General features: G+C 33.4%; 2 protein-coding genes and 1 pseudogene across 3 annotated transcripts; 2 read left to right on the top strand and 1 right to left on the bottom strand.

Annotated features, from left to right (window-relative positions):
* Nucleotides 1–872: 872 nt before the first annotated feature.
* On the bottom strand, nucleotides 873–4,762 carry LOC143539365 (plastidic ATP/ADP-transporter-like; annotated as a pseudogene). The gene is made up of 5 exons (XR_013136423.1): nucleotides 3,848–4,762; nucleotides 2,779–3,031; nucleotides 2,557–2,702; nucleotides 1,640–1,986; nucleotides 873–1,384 (listed from the first exon to the last, which is right to left on the bottom strand). The product of XR_013136423.1 is annotated as a plastidic ATP/ADP-transporter-like (transcript).
* Nucleotides 4,763–11,283: 6,521 nt separating this feature from the next.
* Nucleotides 11,284–13,226, top strand: LOC143539351 (V-type proton ATPase subunit c''1-like). The gene is made up of 4 exons (XM_077032688.1): nucleotides 11,284–11,457; nucleotides 11,550–11,627; nucleotides 12,588–12,758; nucleotides 12,926–13,226. Exons 1-4 carry the CDS (start codon nucleotides 11,324–11,326, stop codon nucleotides 13,092–13,094), a joined length of 552 nt encoding a protein of 183 aa, XP_076888803.1. The 5' UTR covers nucleotides 11,284–11,323; the 3' UTR covers nucleotides 13,095–13,226.
* Nucleotides 13,227–14,509: 1,283 nt separating this feature from the next.
* On the top strand, nucleotides 14,510–18,648 carry LOC143539364 (uncharacterized). The gene is made up of 7 exons (XM_077032704.1): nucleotides 14,510–14,883; nucleotides 16,224–16,359; nucleotides 16,696–16,777; nucleotides 16,998–17,173; nucleotides 17,251–17,388; nucleotides 17,466–17,605; nucleotides 18,393–18,648. Exons 1-7 carry the CDS (start codon nucleotides 14,766–14,768, stop codon nucleotides 18,614–18,616), a joined length of 1,014 nt encoding a protein of 337 aa, XP_076888819.1. The 5' UTR covers nucleotides 14,510–14,765; the 3' UTR covers nucleotides 18,617–18,648.
* Nucleotides 18,649–19,613: the final 965 nt, after the last annotated feature.

The raw sequence follows: 19,613 nt of genomic DNA, 5'->3' as shown, positions 1-19,613 counted from the left end.
GGCTTTTTAAACAGCCCAAGAGAAACTTAACAGAATGACCAAATTAAAAAGAGCATAACTTAGGTTACGAGTGGGATTACGGAACCCAAACTTAAATAGGATGTGATTTGGTCCAACTGTCAGACCCAAATTCTATAATTTAGGCCCTCAATTCCGTAAAAGACGACTTTTTTATACAAACATTACCCAAATTAGACTGAAGTGTTTTCTAGCCGTCCTACATAATTTAGGCCCTTATTTAATGTATTAATTTTATGTTTCGATTATTGTTTTGTAATTTTGAAAATTTGGCAAACCTGTCAAAATTATAAATCCCATGTATAAAGGGGCTTTAAACTTGTATTGCAGTCGTTTCAATATTAAGAATTCAATAGCATTTCTTTTTTATTACGTTATCGCCTCCGCTATGCATCATAAAGAATCGATATTAAGTGTGATGTCGATGACGATGTGAAAGTTGGACAAAAAAAGTATATATATATATATATATATATATATATATATATATATATATATATATTCATATGGAATACAATACAATATTAAGTGTGATGTCGATGACGATGTGAAAGAGTCTAGTTCGTTTTCGATTTAATCAGTTTAACCAAGTTAAAAAAGAAAAGGAAGAGTCGACATTTGAGTCTGTAACATGAAAAATTCAAATTTTATTATTAGCGACGACGATAGACCATTAAGAACAAGTCGGGTCAAAACGAATCAGAAAAAATTATAATATTAAATCATAGTAAATATTTATTATTATTATTATTATTATTATTATTATTATTATATTTTTCTTTTCAACTAAATCAAAATATCAAACAAATAAAATAAATAAATAACAAGTGTGTGCAGCACATAGTAAATAACAAAAAAAGTATAAACAGCAAACTAATATAAAATTCCATTAAAGTATTCAAATGCTGTTTGTAAATTGTACACAGGTTTAGATGAATCAAACTAGTAAACATGACACCTATGAATACCAAAGACTTCAAATACTATAAAACCAGACCAAACTGATCTAGCAAACATGTTTTATTGTTCTTCAAGAATTGCTAGGATACGACGATTCGGATGATTCGGTTGAAGAACCAAGAGATTTGTTATCGTCGTCTTCATTTGAAGACACCACTGGGATCTTGACAGCTGTCCTCTCCAACTCTTTCTCGATCTCTTCCTCGCGTCTTAAGGCAGTGAACTGCGTGTCTAATGACCTTGCTGCCCCTAACCATGCCAACACAATTACTAATAGCACCCCACCGAGATATGGTGTTGAGTTCGCAAGTGAACCGAATGTCAAGATCATGAATTGTTGGATTAAAGCACCGCCTGATTTCCCTAACGGGTTGCATACCACGTCGATCGCGGCCTTGCCTTTTACCTGATAAAGATTTGTTAACGAGTGTTCGCATTTGAGTTTTCAAACTTATTAAGCGTTGTAATAATAACAACAATAATTATTATTATATTCTAATGTTCCATTAAATTTAGAAAAAGTTCATTTATAATTATAAATAAAAAAAAAACAAAAAAAAAAACTGATACTTAGAAAACTTGATGACTATTGGTTAAAAGTTAAAACTTACCCTGATAATAATCACAAAACAAAAATAATACATTAAGTGACATAACAAACCTTGGTATCTTCATCCAAAGGAATATAGGCCATTTCCTTGCAAGGATTAAACAAACTATATTTGGCACTTTTGCTGAATATATTTTGCATTGCACCAACATAAACCGCTGCTAAAAGTGGAGTGATTCCAAACTTCATCATAGCCGGTGCAAGTGGATCACCAAACAAAATTAACGAGAAAAACCCGATCCCGGTTACAAGCAGACCGTGGGCGTGATTTTGGCTGCAACTCCCCACCCGTATTTGTTGAATATCCATTGACTTAACAACATCATTGTAAACGTTGCTATACCGGTTGCGGTTGAGAAGTCGCCCATGAAAGCAGAGTACTCGTTCGGGCTTGGAAACTGAAAGTTCAAAATGGTTAGCATAAGTCAATGTAACAAGTTCGTATACAGATTAAACGAACGAACATGAACAGATGTCTCGATCATTTGTTTGCGGTCGTTTTTGACGCTCGTTCGTGTTTGTTAGTTTACGTTTGTTTAAGCTCGTTCGTTCACATTTATGTTTAAATGGTTTTAGCTGAGTTATGTTCGTTCATCCACGTTTAGTTGCATTTCTTCGTTTACGTTCATGAACCGTTCTTTTATACTGTCAACGAATAAATACAAACAAACACCAACACATTTATTTTCTAAACGAACGAACACGAACAAGCAAACCTTGTTCGTTTAACGGTTCGTGTTCAATCATTTGGTCGATTAAAGTTAAAGGAACAAACATGAACACGTCCGGTCCGTGTTCCTTTGGTTCATTTACAAGCCTAAGCAATATAATTTTAATTCACAAAAAAAAAATCATTGTAGCACTTGTTTCCATTTGGTTTAGGAACAAACAATCGGTGCATACATAAACCAAAAAAAGTCAACTCACAAAGTCAAACTACTTGTTAAAGGATTGTTTTAACGTTTTACCTGGGCTTTGAGCTTTGACTTCCACGTCACCTCAACAAGATTAATACTAATACCGTACGCTACCACCAATGTAGCTAAATCCCTAATGTACGGTGACGACGCCAAAAACTTCAAACTCTCCATTGTAGTCATATGAACTTTTCCTGCAAATAGAAAATTTTATATAAATTATTTATCAAATATTAACATCATTAGAGACAAAATCAAGTGTATTAGTGAATTACCTTCTTTTGCTACGGGTAGGAAGGGATACGTAAGCGTTGACCCACCAATAAAGCCCGCAAATTGCGAGGCCCATAAGCACAACAATGCTCATCATATATTTCAAAGAAATAGCCCACCCGTCGACTCCCGGGCCCAAATGTTTTCTCATGTTTGAAAAGTATTTCACTGTACGTCCCGAGAATATCAGAGCAACGTTTGCTCCAAGACCAAATAACGGATAGAATTTTTTGGCTTCCTCCACGGTGGTTATCTGCGTTTCGTGAGGGTAAAAATGTCATAAAAGTTTTTATACGATTTGAACACCGAATTGTGGTTTTAACTCTTGCGTGTGATCTTGACTTGCGAACAAAGTGATGTGCATCAAATATTGACATTGAAAACTAAATCTTGCATATATAAAATTTATATATAACTAATTGATTCATATATATGAGACTGTGAAATAGCAGAAGCACATAAAAAAACATGCAAAAATTAATATATAACCAATTAATTTAACAGAGTGAAGGTTGGCTTGGGCCCACTTTTGGGCCCAAAACAATAGTTGGCCCCATAAACTTGTATCTGATTTCTGAGTAATATAATGTTTTTTTTTCTCCTAAAAGGCACAAAATTTTAGAAAAAGTTATTATATAATGTAAGAAATTTCATAATATTTTCCATTATTTACCTAATACATAAAAATTTTTGAAATTTTGTATCTTTCAAGAAGATAAGATCTTTTATCAACCAAAATACAAACTTGAGTAAAAATGTTATCTCTTTATGCTAGTCATGTATTTTTGTTTGCTAAAAGCCTAAAACATAATGCATTTGTAATAAACTAAATCATGATCTCCTATCAATATATGATCCAATAACAATCAAGAAACTATGAATCTAAGAGATACAGGATTTTAATAATCCCAATAAATGCTACTAGCCAATAATAATCTCAACTGAATTTATCGCCACGGCAACTTTTTTAAAATTTGGGACCGCCATTGGCGGCGATAAACTCAGCATTTAGTTGGGATTATTAAAATCCAATATCGCTAAATTTAATCAAACAAATAACATCCATTACCTGATTAGCAAACCCCCAAAACAGAACAGAAACCACCACACTGCCCCAAAGCTCAGCCATGACATAAAACAAACAAAAACTCCAAATCCTCAAAATCGCAAGCGGTCCGAGAAACCGAGGCCCCAAAAACTCAAGAAGCCTATCAGCAAGAGCAGTTGGGTGGAAATAACCACTCAAAGGATAAAACACAAACCCAAAGGCCCCAAAGAAAGCAATAAATGGCAACATCACAGTATAAAAAAGAGCCTTTTTTGACAACACATTTGACGGTTTTGTATACAATAACATAAAGCCAATAGCCATAGGCAAATTAACCCAAGTTTTCAAAAATGGTATAATTTCAGCACTTGAACCTTTAGCTGTAACCACCAACACATCTTTAGTATCCCTTAATATTGTGTAATTAAAAAGAATACAAAAGAACATTAACCCTAAAGGTAAAATCTTTTTCAAGGTTAATATCTCAACACCCATTATCTTCGCCGGCGGCTCAGCTCCGGCGGCGTCTCCGGCGACGGCGCCGCCGTCGGCGGCGGCGCCGCTGGTCTTGAAAACATGAAATTTAGGGTTTTTTGTGGGGTTTAAGGTGATGGGAGTGATAAAGGTGCCAAATTTATGATACCCATCAAGGTTTCTTGAAAACCCAGATGGGGATTTGGGTTTTAATGAGTTTGGAAGGTTGAATTTGGATCTTTGTGTGAGGTGAATGGATTTGGGGTTTGATGGGAGTGAAAGAAGGCCTTTGGTTTGTATTAAAGCTTCCATTTTTTATAAAAGTTTCAAGAATTGGGAGCACTGTGAGGCAATTTATGAGTGGGATTCAAGAATCTTGGAGATAAAGATAATGAGGGTTTATGGGAAAGTATTAAAAAGAAACCCTGAAATGAAATTGGGTTTTGAACATTGGTTTTGATTTATTGCCAATCTTGTAATGAATTTGGTTTTATTCATGTATTTTTTTTTATTGTAACCCATAGGACTTTCACATGTGAACCTACTACTTTTCGGAGTTATATTCAAGGTTGAATCTTTAAACATGTGAAACCGTGTGTGGGACCTGGATGAAATATGTAAACCCTTGCCCTCTGTCAGGTTCGAACTAGAGATTAACATTGTGATTCGTCTCTTCACCCATATGTTCTTTGTATCGGTTTAAGTGGGAATCGAATCCCTGTTACGTTCACGAGTCGAGTCAGGATGGGTTTGAGCTCAAGCTCGAAATTAGACAAGGTAGTTCAACTAGGCTCTAGCTTGATTTTAAAGTTAAACGAGCCTAAGATCGAGCCAACGAGTCGACCCGAGCTTGGGACGGGTTTGGCACGGTTACAAAAATGAGTTAAATCAGTTCATATTGTTTTAAATCAAAATTTTTTAACTATTTTATACGAACTTTTATCAAACGAGCCACGATTCTAAACTTCAAATCACGAGCTTTTTAAACAGCTACGCGTCTCCACTTAATTTATTTATTATTATTATTATTATTATTATTTGAAACTTTCTACTTGGGTTTATTTGGTTGAAGAAAATAAAAAAGGAAAGAAATTTATTTGAGAATCTAAAAGTGCAAAAGAATCATGTGAGTGGAAGGAAGGAAGAAAAGAATGGGAGTTTGGGCCCATTGAAGTGAAATGACATAATTACCCTTGGAGATATTTATGGAAGTTTGCGTAGGGGACTGGATCCTAGACTTTGGGTCGAAGTTGGTAACCTTCATCATGTCGTTTTCACTTGTCCTAGTTATGGACTTGTGTTGCAATTTGTGTTATGGCTCAAAATTTTAATGGTTTCAAGACTTAAAGTTGGTAACTTAACTCATAAGGGGTTTCATACAGTGGTAGATTACCCTTTTAATACTTGATACTATTTTTAAGTAACTCAAAACTAAATCGTCAAAATCAGTGTTAACAGTTAATATTCATTCTTACTTTGTTAGTAGTGAGGGTAGTTTCTAATTTTATTGTAAAAAAAATTACGAAGGTATGGTTGATCAACTTACTTTTTCTAAACTTAAAAAGAAAATTTGTTAAAGAAAATTGAAAGATAAAAGTATAAAAAATGATGAATACTTTATGGTTTGCATGGCGCTACTTAATGTTAATCTTATTTCTTGATATTTTACGATAAACTTTATTGAAGAATGATTGTATTCAAAAGAGTATTCAATTTATAATCGTAAGTTATACGAATGTTGGTACAGTATTGTACGTTTATCATGACATACAATATTGATTTTGACTGAACAACATCGGTATTAATATCAGAACAACCAGGCCCGACTCCGAGAATGGTTAAAAATTTTGGTGTCGAAGGCAAAAAAAAATTTTGGGCCTTAATAAAAGGGGTATCTTGTTGGGTTTACAATTTAAATTTTTTAAAAAGACTTAATTTTTTGGCCTTTACGATTTGGTTGTGTAAAAAAAAGTTTTATATAAAAATATAGTCAAAATGCCTCAAGTGAGGTTAGAACCCACAATGTTTTGGTTAAAAGTCATACCCCTTTACCACTAAACCAAGCTAGCGGTTGTGATATTAAGTTTAAACATTATATATACATATTGTTTTTTATTAAAATATATATATATAATTTTTTTTAAATAAAATCCGGGCCTATCGAGGTGTCGGGCCGGGGTCCGTCGACCACCCAGCCCGCTCTTATAGCCGGGTCTGAGAACAACTACTGGCAATCATGTTTATGGTTTCGATCAATGGAAAACACTTATCGATTTTCTTTTAGGCATATCACGACTTTATTTTTTGAATTTTTCCTTTTATTTGTTTTAGCAAGCACCGCTATTAGCTGACACAAAATTTTTGCCGCAATGCGAGTGGAATCCCACTAGTTTGTGAGTTATGAGACATTGATATCAAGTTATTAACTATCCTTTTCTCTATTTATTTGTTGATACACGTGATTTTGTAAGTCTATGCATGTGAATTAACATCTCTTTTAAACTGTAGCATTAATATATAGTCAATTTAAAGTACCTTATTGGTTATTATTCATTTAAATTTACTTTTTAAAGGATATCATACGATTGAATTGCTTCAAACCTTTCTAGGCTAAAATTATGCAACAATACAAACCTACAAGCTTTATATAAACTAAACATTGCTTATATGCTATGTGCGTCATAAGTTTTCTTTAGAGCGCCCACAAGAGCAAACCTTTATAAACCGTCACATTATTCTACATCATATTTCAAACTTTTTTTAAAATCCTCAATTTTTAAAAACCTCACATGCCACAACTTGTCTAAATGCAAGTTTGCAATCACAAACTTTCCGATCCACAACAATGAAGTCCGATCCTCTGCCACCTTGTCCGTTCATCTGCTATATAGATTCGGACCTTTGTGGTGACTGTTGTACATCCTCTAATATGTTAAACGTAGATAAATACAAAGTTCCATGACGATAGTGAACATTTGTGGAAATATGTTTGAATTGGAATCATATTCGTGGGGATGGCTTATATGAAGGTGAAGGAGAACAAAGAAATATTGCAAAGCATTATGCCTACTTTACATTGTTGAACAAGTGGCTACAATGGATGGATATCTATAGTGATTTTTCTGGTTGAAATCGTTCAAGTATCGAATGGAGGAGAAGAATTTATCTCCTGCAATGTAGAGGTTTCGTGACTTGAAGGAACAATCTCTTTTTGAAGAAGATCCGTGTGCTTGAGCGAATATATGGCCCGTTCAATATAGAGGAGTCAATTTGCGCTCTTCTTTATATGTCTAGGGTGTCAAGTGTTTATAGAACGAGTAAATACCGCTACTTAGTCACCTCATGTAAGTTAACAATAGACCGTTTTGGTCTATAAACTTCAAAAAGGAAATATAGCAATCTATATCACAGTTCTTGTATTCAATTTATAGGTTGTTGCATTTCATGTTTACATTTCTTATGACATCTACCTATCTATTTATCTGTCTGGCTATTTGTCTATCTGTCTCTATATAAACATATATAAAACAAAAGTAACTCGGGATGAAGTGTGTCGTCAATTGTTACAAACGTTTAAGAGTAATGTAGCTTAATCATGTATAGTCCGATAGTTGAACTAAGTATATAAACTAAGTTTTAATTCTTTTGTTACATTTGGATTAATATCTTAACAAATGTTTATATATTAAGGCAATCTTTTATATCAAAATGGTTGAGTGGTTGACCATGTACATGTTTTACAAAGGTGATATGAAACCTAATAGGGTAGGGTGTCAATAGAATTATTACAAAACAATTATTGTTTGTTTGAAGCAATAGATATCATTGTTGTTGTCTATTTTAGCTTTTTATTTGTGGTTAATAAAACAAGATTCTGTCATAAAGAAAAGCAGGCACCTTTTTAAACTCGCAATTTGGTGTTATATCAAGGACGAACAGTGTATTAATGTAGCATTATTAGTAAATGTGTCACAATGTGTAATGTTTACCTTTAGATGACTTATTGCTGCTATTTAATTATTATTTTTAGATTAATATGATTTGAAATCACAATATATAACATAATCATACTCATGGTTGATTGGTTAAAACAACATTAGAACATATCTATGTGATTATAAGTTGATAACAACCAAATAATTAGGGTGTTAAATAGAAGCTAAAATAGACAACAATAATGTGTTGTGTTGGGTTAGCACGTTAACATCAAACGTGTCATGTCCAAATATCCGTTTAATAAATGAACCATATTAGCTAACCTAAAATCTGATTATCACTCCATGAAAATGTGAAAATGGAAATAATAAGATGGTTTTTTCTTTTAGTTTGAATTTATAATCAAAATGACATGGTCTAAAGTTTGAAACGGAATTTGCATATTGTTGCTTGTTTGACCTGAGTTATTAACTGTTATTTTCAGTTTAAAGTTCATTTGGTTTTTTGTTGGACGTGATATTTTGGTCTAACTTTTTTTGTTTTTATATTTTTATTTTAATTTATAAATGTCTTATAAGCTTTATTGTACTAGAAAAAACACGTGTTTGCCGACTCATATTTATTGGTCACCGAATGAAAAAAAATCTATGCTAGTTGACTTGCATTTGAATTATTGTAAAACACTAAAACGTGAACAAATATCAACATCATAGAACTTATGATTTGAACAACTATTATAAGTCATTAGTTTGTTGATTAAATTTCTATTTAGGCGAAATTACAATGAGCTACATATCTATGAAACAAAACAATACAATCAGATATTAACGAGGAATTACATAACTTAGTCGATTAATGTGATAGCATATGACACTGTTATGGAATCATAATTTTTTCCACATATTCTACCGTTTAACAGGTATTAGATCTTATGACAATACAATAAAAACTTAGTTGTATTGATCACTAATTATTTACCAATATGCATTCGTGGTGGTGGGTGGGGGGACGCGTTTTCCACCCCTTTTTGTGTCCAAAAACATCCAAACACGAGTACACGGCATGCGTGTTTTTTAAACGACGACGTTTGGGCAAAAGGGTTGGTGAACGGACCCAATCATATCTCTCCGTTTTTTGTATTTACTTTGTTTAATTAATTTAAACAATATTTAATAATTACAATGGGCTTCAAAGTTTAACCACTGCATATAAAACCGAAATAAGCTTTCGTGTGTATGTAGCGTTGACATGACATGAAAATAATTGTTCTTAACCTCTGACCTCTCAGTACAAATGCAGTAAAAAGATTTGATGAAGTTCAATAATTGTATATATTCAAGTGGAGAGGTGGTGCAATTAATTTTTTGTGTACACTAAGATGCACGTGACTAGTGGTCCTTTAAATATTTGACGGTAGACCTCACTCCACGAACCCGTAAAGGTGGCCAAAATAAATGTGCTATGTTATATTGAGGTTATATACAGCGGCGTATCCAGAAATTTTTTCTACGGGTTTGGAAAATTTCAATGATGAAAGACCGATTATTTATCACTTAAATTTAGGTTTTTTACGGGTTCAATTTTGAAATTTATCACAAAATTTTTTACCAGTTTGGCCGAACCCATTCCCTTAAAGCTACCCACGCCCTCTGGTCATATAGTTTCCTTTTGACCTTTTACAAATCCACCGTCCACGTCTAAGAGGAACAAAAAGCGTGCACACTTTGTTAAGATGATTATTCAATCAAATAAGTTGGATGCTAAAACACAATCATTATGACAAGAAGATTGAGACGGTTTAAGCAGGGTATTAGAACTTTAGAAGATCTTGTGAGTTTTCAAGTAACGAATCAATGGATGAGAAAAAGTTGAGACATATTTATAGTTATTAATCGCTCACTTTGTGTATCATTAAAAACTCATTATACACGTATGTTTCTTTTTTGCTATGATGTTCAATTCAAAAATTGGTTTTGTTGTATCTTTAGTTTACAAATTTTGTGATCGTCAACATTGTCAAGTCACCATACAATTAGATAACTCGGTATTTATAATCATGTTTTATTTTTAAGAAAAATAATCTATACATGCACTGAATTACATTTAATTAAACTCTAATATTATTTTTCTTGTTTTAAGTATAATCTACTCGATACACGATAGTAAATTCATTAATTTTATCATTAGGTGCTTAAGACTGTTTAGTAAATAAAAATAAAAACTTATGAAATCGTTGCCAACACACCACCAACTAGAAATAAATGATCAAGAGTGAGATGTTAATATTTGTTTCATAGCAAATTGGATATTAATAATGCAAGGCCAATTAGTTAGTCCATACTAACAACACTCATAACTTTCACTTTAGTTACCAAGACAACCTAGTAGCATAATCATCATAGATGTACACTCGATTTTGCTTGTAAGTTTTGTTATTTCGTTTAAAATCATTATTGAGAACGAAATTGGGTGAGAATCAAGCACTTGATTATTTACTGGAATTGCTCTTTGCAACGAAAGTAAAAGTTAAAAATGTCATTATCAAGGGGTCAAATTATCAGTATTGCCAATACGTATAGTTTAGATTAGTAAAATCCAATTTCAATAAAAAAATAATAATATTTTTTTTGTTTTGGTTGTTTAATAATATTAATAGGCCTTGTGAGATTGTCACTTCGAATCCCGATCCCACTCGGGTTTTCGTCACGCCATGTGTTACTTCGAATCACGCATGTCAAGTGTCAGTAGACGGTATGGTCTCCCGGGGGAACGTCCAAGGCAAACTCTAAAGCCAGTGTGGGGCCGGTTAAGACAACATATTCTGGTCATAGCAAAACAGCGGGATTCTCTAAATTTAAAGAGTGCGATAGGCTAACACAGACACACAATAACACAAGAAAGTCGTTCTAACTTATTCCAATAAGAAAAAAAGAGAAGTACATGGGTTGAACTTTGAAGCCCAAACCATAAGTTGTATTTAACCAAGCCCAAATATTACAACCCAGTGACCCGACCCCTTTAAAACCAGATAACTTAATCATTCACATCCACTCTCATCACAACTATCATCATCATCCGCATCTAAAGATGTCAGAAGCTGCAGTAATTGCTGCCGCGTCATCAAGCTCATGGGCTCGAGCCTTAGTCAAGATCTCACCCTACACGTTTGCCTCCATCGGTATTGCTATCTCCATCGGCGTCTCTGTTCTCGGTGCCGCCTGGTTCGTATCTTATTATTATTATTATTATTATTATTATTACCTAGGGTTTCAATGTTCAATTTGATCTTATAATAATATTGTTGTGGTTTCAGGGGGATTTATATTACTGGAAGTAGTTTAATTGGTGCTGCTATCAAAGCTCCACGGATTACATCCAAAAATTTGATCAGGTATCATTATTATTATTATTATAATTAGGGTTTAATAGTTCGATCTGTAAGGTGTGTGGTTTGATGATTGTGTTAATGTTATTATTACATAATTTAATTGCTAAGAAATTAGTTTTAAGTTTTATGGAACTGTTAAGACCTTAGGGGCTTTTTAGTGCTCAAGCTCGACTAGGCTCGAATGAGCTCAACTTGTTTGGACTTACAAGAGCTCAAACTCGTTTCGAGTTCATTTCCTAAAGCTCTATCTCAGCTCGGCTCGGCTCGTTTTTTATTTATTAATTCATAAATGTTTTTATTTGTTTTTATATATTTCTGAAAAACATTAAATGAGCCTAAGCTCGGCTCGAGCTTGTGTAGTACCTTAAAAATGAGCTTCCCATGCAAGGCTGGAGCTTGGGCTCAGCTTTATTTGAGGTTCGGTCTTTGATCGATCTTGAAATAACTCACTTCGTTTGAGGTTTTTATCGATCCAATCTCATGTAGCTTGTGATTTTACTACAGATTCAAAGAACCACAATATCATAAACTTCAATTTCTGTTCTACGTGTTTGATTTTGCTAATTTTTCATCACTTTAGTAATTGTAATTGTTGGATGCATCAAGAATCTATAATGTAATCCGTTAATCTTTTTAAAAAAATAAGCGATTTTCAAAGGAAAAAAGCTGCACAGTTTCAAAAAGTCTTGAAGTAAAAACAAGTAGAGCTTACATGTATATATTACAGGATGTATTTTATTTTCAGTATGCATATATTTCAAGTCCCTGACTACCAGTTACTTGATGTTTGGACTTTGAAATAAATTAGGAGTATGCGGAGTTAAATTTATAAAGTTATAATCTTCTGACCAGAACAAAACAAGCAATATAATCCTCTGAGCTTCGACTTGGTCATAACGACGAGTCAAAGGCTATTATGATAGATTCCTAATTCGGTAACCTATGTGTTTGATACGTTTTCAGTGTGATTTTCTGTGAGGCCGTTGCTATATACGGAGTCATCGTGGCAATTATTCTCCAAACAAAGCTAGAGAGTGTGCCATCATCAAAGACATATGATCCAGAATCCCTCAGAGCAGGATATGCAATATTCGCCTCAGGCATAATTGTAGGATTTGCAAACCTTGTTTGTGGGTATGTTATCTTAACTATTTACCTTTATATAGCACTCACCTTTAACAAGTCAAATCGGTACATTTTAAAACATAGTTAAAAATGAACCTGTTATGTTTATTTACTCAAATACGTTTTGAACAGTTAGTTACTATTATATAGTATTTATTGTTTTGTTTGGACGACAGGTTATGTGTTGGTATCATTGGAAGCAGCTGTGCGTTATCAGATGCACAAAACTCGTCGCTTTTTGTAAAAATCCTGGTAATTGAAATATTTGGAAGTGCACTTGGACTGTTTGGAGTAATTGTTGGGATCATAATGTCTGCTCAAGCAACATGGCCGACTAATGTGTGACATCGATCAATCATGTATGCGTAATTATTCATTGCTTTCTTCTTTATACATATATTTGTCCCGTGTTGGTTTGTATCTTTCGTTGTCTAGTTAATTAAAACTTATGAACCTATGGATTTAATGACAAATAATATTTATGAGTTGTAATCTATTAAATGATCTAAGTGATTGAAGACAGAGTTAACTAAACTGATCGTTTGAAGAATTATAGCGCGCATCCTAAACGAAGATAAAAAAACTGATGGGAAGCAAAGGAATGATTTTGATGGTATCGATTTCAAGTTGTTGTGTCGCGCTAAGCTGTCAACACATCAAAATCTCTGTTCACTATGTCGTTAACGTGTTACAGTGTGATTTACAACAAACCATCTCGATTTACAATCATTTTCAAAATCAAGGCTATTAATATTGGAAGATCATGTATGTGGAAAAGCAAATTTGTTCACACTGTAACACTTACAATGATCATGTATGCAGGACCATCACCCCTTCTTTTGCAATCTTAATCCAAATTTGCTTTCCGAGTGAAGCTTTCAAAGAGCATTCCGTTCAACCTAAAATGATTGTATTTGCCCAATTAAAAATTAAGGTGATGGGTTCAAATCATTGTAAGTGTTAGAAGATTTTATGTGAAAAAAAAACAGAAAAAAAGAGTCATATCTAACAAGCACATCCAAACATATGAACTACCCACCAACATCTCAAAGTGCGGTGATAATAACCCATAGACATTATTACGAAGACGAAGGTAGCTAGATTTAATTAAAAGCATGATTAATATTTTAAATTTATTCAAATTCATGACACTTGGTTCGATTTAGCAATGACAAACACCACAACCGAATCCAACTCATAAAGCGGTTTTCAAAAAGGTTAATTGTACCTTTGGCTTTAAGTGTGTTTCGATTACAATTCAGTTATAACCAGTGTTGCAAAATTCCCGACTAGGCGCTAATTAATCCTTGATTAATCGCTAGCCGGCCACTTAATTGGCCAATGGTCAAATTCGGCCAAAACCGACAGTTTTCGACGAGATTCCGTCCAAAATTAATGGTTTCCTGCATATTTCGATCAAAACCAGCGGTTTCCGGCGATATTCAAGCAAATTTCCGTCTAAAACATGTTTATGTATGTATAAAACTGAAAATTACATATAAAAATGTGTGTCTGTATATATAAATTGAAAATGATACATTAAAGTCCAATCTCGCTAGTTCCCACCCCATCGCCCGACTAGCGATTTTTACAACACTGGTTATAGCTATATACGAGTAATAACTAAAAAGAGAAACGAAAAGTACTCTATCAGAATATTCTACAACCTGAAGTACCGAAAGTGTAAACATTAAAAAACCCAAAGGACCACCATCTGGAAAGAAATTGAATCTCGAGTGATGGACCTATAAAAGGAAGAAACAACATCAATGACAGATTTGCGCTTAGCCCTGTTCGCAGTAGTCTATAATAATAATATTAATAATAATAATAATAATAATATTATCTTTCAATTCCTATTATTTTTTCCTTTAATTTTTTACCTTTACATAATTAATAATTACGATCTCGTTATCAGAATTCAACAATCAATCATCAATCAGTATCATCTGTTATTATTAGGGTTTTGTGTGATCCGATCGAAGGAAATAGAATAATTAGGGTTTTTATGTGATAATGGATAAGAAGAAGGTAGCTGTGCCTTTGGTGTGCCACGGTCATTCACGGCCAGTAGTCGATTTGCATTACAGTCCGATTACTCCTGACGGATTCTTCTTAATCAGTGCTAGTAAAGGTTTGTATGGGTGTGTTCTGTTTGATCCGTTAGGTTAGATTAGCAATTGGATTGCTTTGGATGTTTAGTTAAGGCTGTAAGCGAACCGAACGTCGACGAGCTGTTTGTGAATTGTTCTGAATGAACGCGAATGGAGGCTGTGTTCGTCCAGTTGTGTTTGTGAACGTTTGATGATGCGCTTGACTCTATGCTGTCGATATCATCGGTTATGGTAAAATATCGGTACCGATAATATTGGTGATAGTGACCGATGTTGGACCGATATATCACCGATATTCCATTTTAAGTCTTGATTATCAATATTTAATGATCAATGTTAGTGTTTTAAGTCTTAATCAGTTCCTACTGATTAGTGTTAGTAAAGGTTTGTGTTTAGATTAGCAATTGGATTGATTGTGTATGTTAAAAGTTATGAGTGATTTGAATGGTTAGTTAGTTAGTTAGTTGTGGAGATAGGAGTTGTTGAGAGTTTATATGATTGTGATATTGTAAAAGGAATGTGCGGTAAATTTAAGTCTGTAAACGAACCGAACGTTTGATAATGTGTTTGTTTATGTTTGTTTATTAAAATGTTATTTATATTTTTAAAATTTAATTTCATTTCATTAGGTTTTGGTTCTGTAGTTTGTACATGTGTATTTTGTAATTAGAATTGTTTAAAGCTGTATGATTGTGATGTTGTGACAGAATCGTGTGTTAAGATTATTAGGGCTAACTGTGCGTTCAGCTGGAAGTTTGTTTTTGTTTGTTCGTATAGTAAATGAACGGACACAGACAAAGGCTATGTTCGTTTACTTGTGGTCGTGAACGTTTGATAATGTGTTCGTTTACGTCCGTTATTGTTCTTAAATGTTTGTTTGTTCGTTAAATGTTTTTTGATTTTTTGTAATGAATTTTTAAATTTTATTGTATAGATTTAAGCAACCTTATTAACTATAGAACAAAAGTATATATGAGTATTATGTGATTAATTTATATGTGATATTAACATTTGAATGTGATGTTAAAAAATCATGAAGACGAATTTGGTAGCGGGAGCGAAACCGTTGACAATGACCATTCTTGGTTTGTCAATACAAATAAAACATTGTTTCTGTTCATTTGTGTTTGTGAGTCGTTCACGAACAAGTTCATTTTCTTAATGATCGAAAATGAACATGAAATTATGTTTGGTTACGTGTACATGAACTGATGAACCATTCGCTTGTCCAATAAAAGCTTAACAAACAAACATGAACAAGACCTTGTTTGGTTCGGTTTGTTTACAGCTCTAGTTATAATCAATAGTTCAATACTATATTAATATGAATTATTACTTATACAATTAAGTTGTAATTCAGATTCCACTCCCATGCTTAGGAATGGTGAAACTGGTGACTGGATAGGAACCTTTGAGGGGCATAAAGGTGCTGTTTGGAGTTGCTGTTTAGATACAAACGCTCTGCGTGCTGCATCAGCTTCAGCTGATTTCACAGCGTATGTGATGAAGTTCTGCATTTATTATTATTATTATTATTATTACTTGGTTAATTTTCGCTTAAATGTATCTTACTTTCACCTATTTGTCATTGTATGCAAGAAAAAGATTTTATTTATTTACATTGCATGTAGTATACTGTATACTTCTGTAGCAGTTAGAAAAGTTATCTGACATGACATTGGTAGTGTGCCATGTCTCTATTTTACATGCCATTGAAGGTTATATGTTACATACAATGGAAAAGAAACATTTTTCTTGCATACTAAAAGGTGAAACTGAGTTACATGATGTTTTAAAACAGTTTTTGTTTGTTGTGTGTTTTGTTTTTTCAGGAAACTGTGGGATGCATTAACCGGTGATGTACTGCACTCGTTTGACCACAAACACATTGTTCGAGCTTGTTCCTTTTCTGAGGTGGCTTCATCTTTCTCTATTTGCTGTCGGATATATAACTTATTTTTGTCCTTTTTCTTATCATTTATTGTGTATTGCTTATGTGTATGAATGTTTAAATTAGTTTTTTGATCTGCAATAACATATGATGATAGTCATAGAGTATACCTACAAATGGAGTTTACTTATATAAATGATATAATGGTTAATGTATAGAGACACCTTTTATATACTTTTACAGGACACACATTTTCTGCTAACTGGTGGTTTTGAGAAAATACTTCGCATATTTGATTTAAACCGACCCGATGCGCCTCCAAGAGAAATTGAAAATTCTCCAGGCTCTATCAGGACTGTTACATGGCTCCACAGTGACCAAACAATATTAAGTTCTTGCTCTGATTCTGGAGGAGTAAGGTATGTGATTAAACGTTTAAACATGTGTTCACAAATGTGCAAATAAATATTATGTGATTATATTGTTATGTAAACAGGCTGTGGGATGTGAGAAGTGGGAAAATGGTTCATACTCTTGAAACAAGATCACCTGTGACTAGTGCTGAGGTCAGCAAGGATGGGCGTTATATAACCACTGCAGATGGTTCTTCTGTCAAATTTTGGGATGCAAACCAGTAATATATTTCAATCCATAATATCATAGGTTTTAATGTGTGTATACTTTGATTAATGTTTTATTTCTATTTTATAGGTTTGGCTTGGTGAAAAGTTATGAAATGCCCTGTAACGTGGAATCAGCATCGTTGGAACCAAAGTTGGGTGATAAGTTTATTGCTGGAGGGGAAGATATGTGGATTCGTTTATTTGATTTCAACACTGGTGAAGAAATTGGTAAGCATTTTGATGATTTTTACTACATATTCTTATATTCACCTTGTTTTAAAAACATTAGTTACGTATTATTTCAAAAACAGTAGCTACCTAAAGGGCAAATAACCAATAAGCCAAATACCATAAAAAGACCAAAATGCTTTTTGTTTTTTTCTCGTAAATGTCCATTAACAATATTACGCGCAATAACGCAAGTACGCAACATACTTTCTGTTTTGTTATGATAAAAGTTTTCTAACATGTTAAATTTGTAAAAACGAATATCTTAATTATGATTTTGCGGTCACGAAAACATTATTTGACAAATTACATCATGACAACGAAAAGTCGTTTACCAATAACTTTTTAACCATTTTAAATTTATACAAATCAGTTTATATGTTTTTAGTTTTTTATTTTATTTTATTTTTATTTTAAGTTATGTCAAATACGGGCATGCATTTTTGTTTTATTGTTTTTGAAAGATTATTTGTTATCATCAACTTATTGAATTAAAAAACAGAAAAGCAAAGCCGTACATTGAACGGTGTTTGCCTTGTCACATGCCAATTTAAAATATAAATGTATGAAAAATTAAGGGACTTTTACAAGAAAATGCAGAAAGTATGCTTATTTTTTATACAGCATTTTCTCCCTTACCTTAAACTTTTAATAGAAAAATTTAGGAGGTTGCATGGGTGAAGTTGGACCGATTGACCCGACCCGACCCGACTCGTTCAGCATGTTCTTTTGGTTATTTTTTTAATTTAGCCCATTGATGGGGTGTAATTTGTGAAAATTATTGCAGGGTGCAACAAAGGTCACCATGGCCCGGTCCATTGCGTGAGGTTCTCGCCAAGAGGCGAATCATACGCATCCGGGTCAGAAGATGGAACCATAAGAATATGGCAAACGGGGCCTTTGAATCCGAAGGAGAAAGAGAGCCCTGTTGTTCCAAATGGACCAAGCAAGCCCATTACAGTTGATGAAATTGGCACAAAGTTGGAGGATGTGAAAGTTGGCAGGGAGTAAGTAAAATGGGTTGGTTGGTTGGTTGGTTGGTTGTTAACTAGAAGCATACAATACATATATATGATATATGTTCGTTCTACTTTTGTAAGTCTAATGTTGTCACTTGTTTTTTTTAATGTTGAAATAAATAGACACTGCTTGTGGATTTTATTTTGCTTGTTTAGTTTTTGTAATGCATGATTAATATGTTTTTACTAATATCATAATTGCATTTATTAGTCACTAAACGAGCTGAAATTGAGCTCCGTTTTGAGCTCATTTTCTAAAGCCCAGGCTTGGATTGTGAATTGTTTTTCCAACTTTGGCTCGATTCGGCTTGTTTACAGTTGATGAAATTGTCACAAAATTTCAAGTCTATTTGTTTATAGTTGATGAACTTAACATATTTTTAAATATATTTGTAGAAAAACGTTAACGAGCCTAAGTTAGGCTCGAGCTCATTTGCAATACTTAAACGAGCCAGAGCTCTGCTATGAAGTGTGAAATTAATACATAGAAGTCCAAAAAAGTTTAAAAATAAAAAAAAAAATACACAAGGCTTGTTAAGACTTGACGATGATAACAATCAAGCCTCGAGCTAAGACTTGATAACTTAATGAGCTTTAACTAAAGCCCAAGCTCAACTTAGGCTCGATAAGGCTTGTGTCGTTCTAGTATATTATCGCTCTGATTTTGAGTAGACCCAATGAGCCATACAATCAAGGCTCAAGCTAAGACTTGAGAACTTAACGAGCTTTAACTAAGGCCCAAGCTCAACTTAAGCTTGATGAGGCTTGTCTCGTTTCTTATTATCGCTATGATTTTGAGTAGCTCGCGAATGGCTAAATTTGTTTGCACCCTAGTTGTGATCCCCGAGTTGCGATATATTTTGTTGCTACAAAATATTTCCATGTGGCGCTACAAGTTAATGACGACAAGTTAACTTTTGGTTAGTTTTGAATCTTTTTATACAGGTCATATACGTATATATTTTTGTAATAAAAATTGATCAAACAAA

Source organism: Bidens hawaiensis, unplaced genomic scaffold (genome assembly GCF_021521415.1).
Source record: "Bidens hawaiensis isolate Kalapana, Puna unplaced genomic scaffold, B.hawaiensis_p1.1 tig00011861_1, whole genome shotgun sequence".
NCBI classification, from domain to species: Eukaryota; Viridiplantae; Streptophyta; class Magnoliopsida; order Asterales; family Asteraceae; genus Bidens; species Bidens hawaiensis.
This window is presented reverse-complemented; position numbering and strand designations above follow the sequence as displayed.

What these genes read in the sequence shown, in the direction of transcription:
- LOC143539364 (XM_077032704.1), top strand. Translation starts at nt 14,766, where the DNA reads ATGGATAAGAAGAAGGTAGCTGTGCCTTTGGTGTGCCACGGTCATTCA. An exon ending in TCTGATTCTGGAGGAGTAAG is followed by an intron (nt 17,174 to 17,250) that starts GTATGTGATTAA and finishes TTATGTAAACAG; the next exon opens with GCTGTGGGATGTGAGAAGTG. An exon ending in CAACACTGGTGAAGAAATTG is followed by an intron (nt 17,606 to 18,392) that starts GTAAGCATTTTG and finishes AAATTATTGCAG; the next exon opens with GGTGCAACAAAGGTCACCAT.
- LOC143539351 (XM_077032688.1), top strand. Translation starts at nt 11,324, where the DNA reads ATGTCAGAAGCTGCAGTAATTGCTGCCGCGTCATCAAGCTCATGGGCT. An exon ending in TCTGTTCTCGGTGCCGCCTG is followed by an intron (nt 11,458 to 11,549) that starts GTTCGTATCTTA and finishes TTGTGGTTTCAG; the next exon opens with GGGGATTTATATTACTGGAA. An exon ending in TTTGCAAACCTTGTTTGTGG is followed by an intron (nt 12,759 to 12,925) that starts GTATGTTATCTT and finishes TTTGGACGACAG; the next exon opens with GTTATGTGTTGGTATCATTG.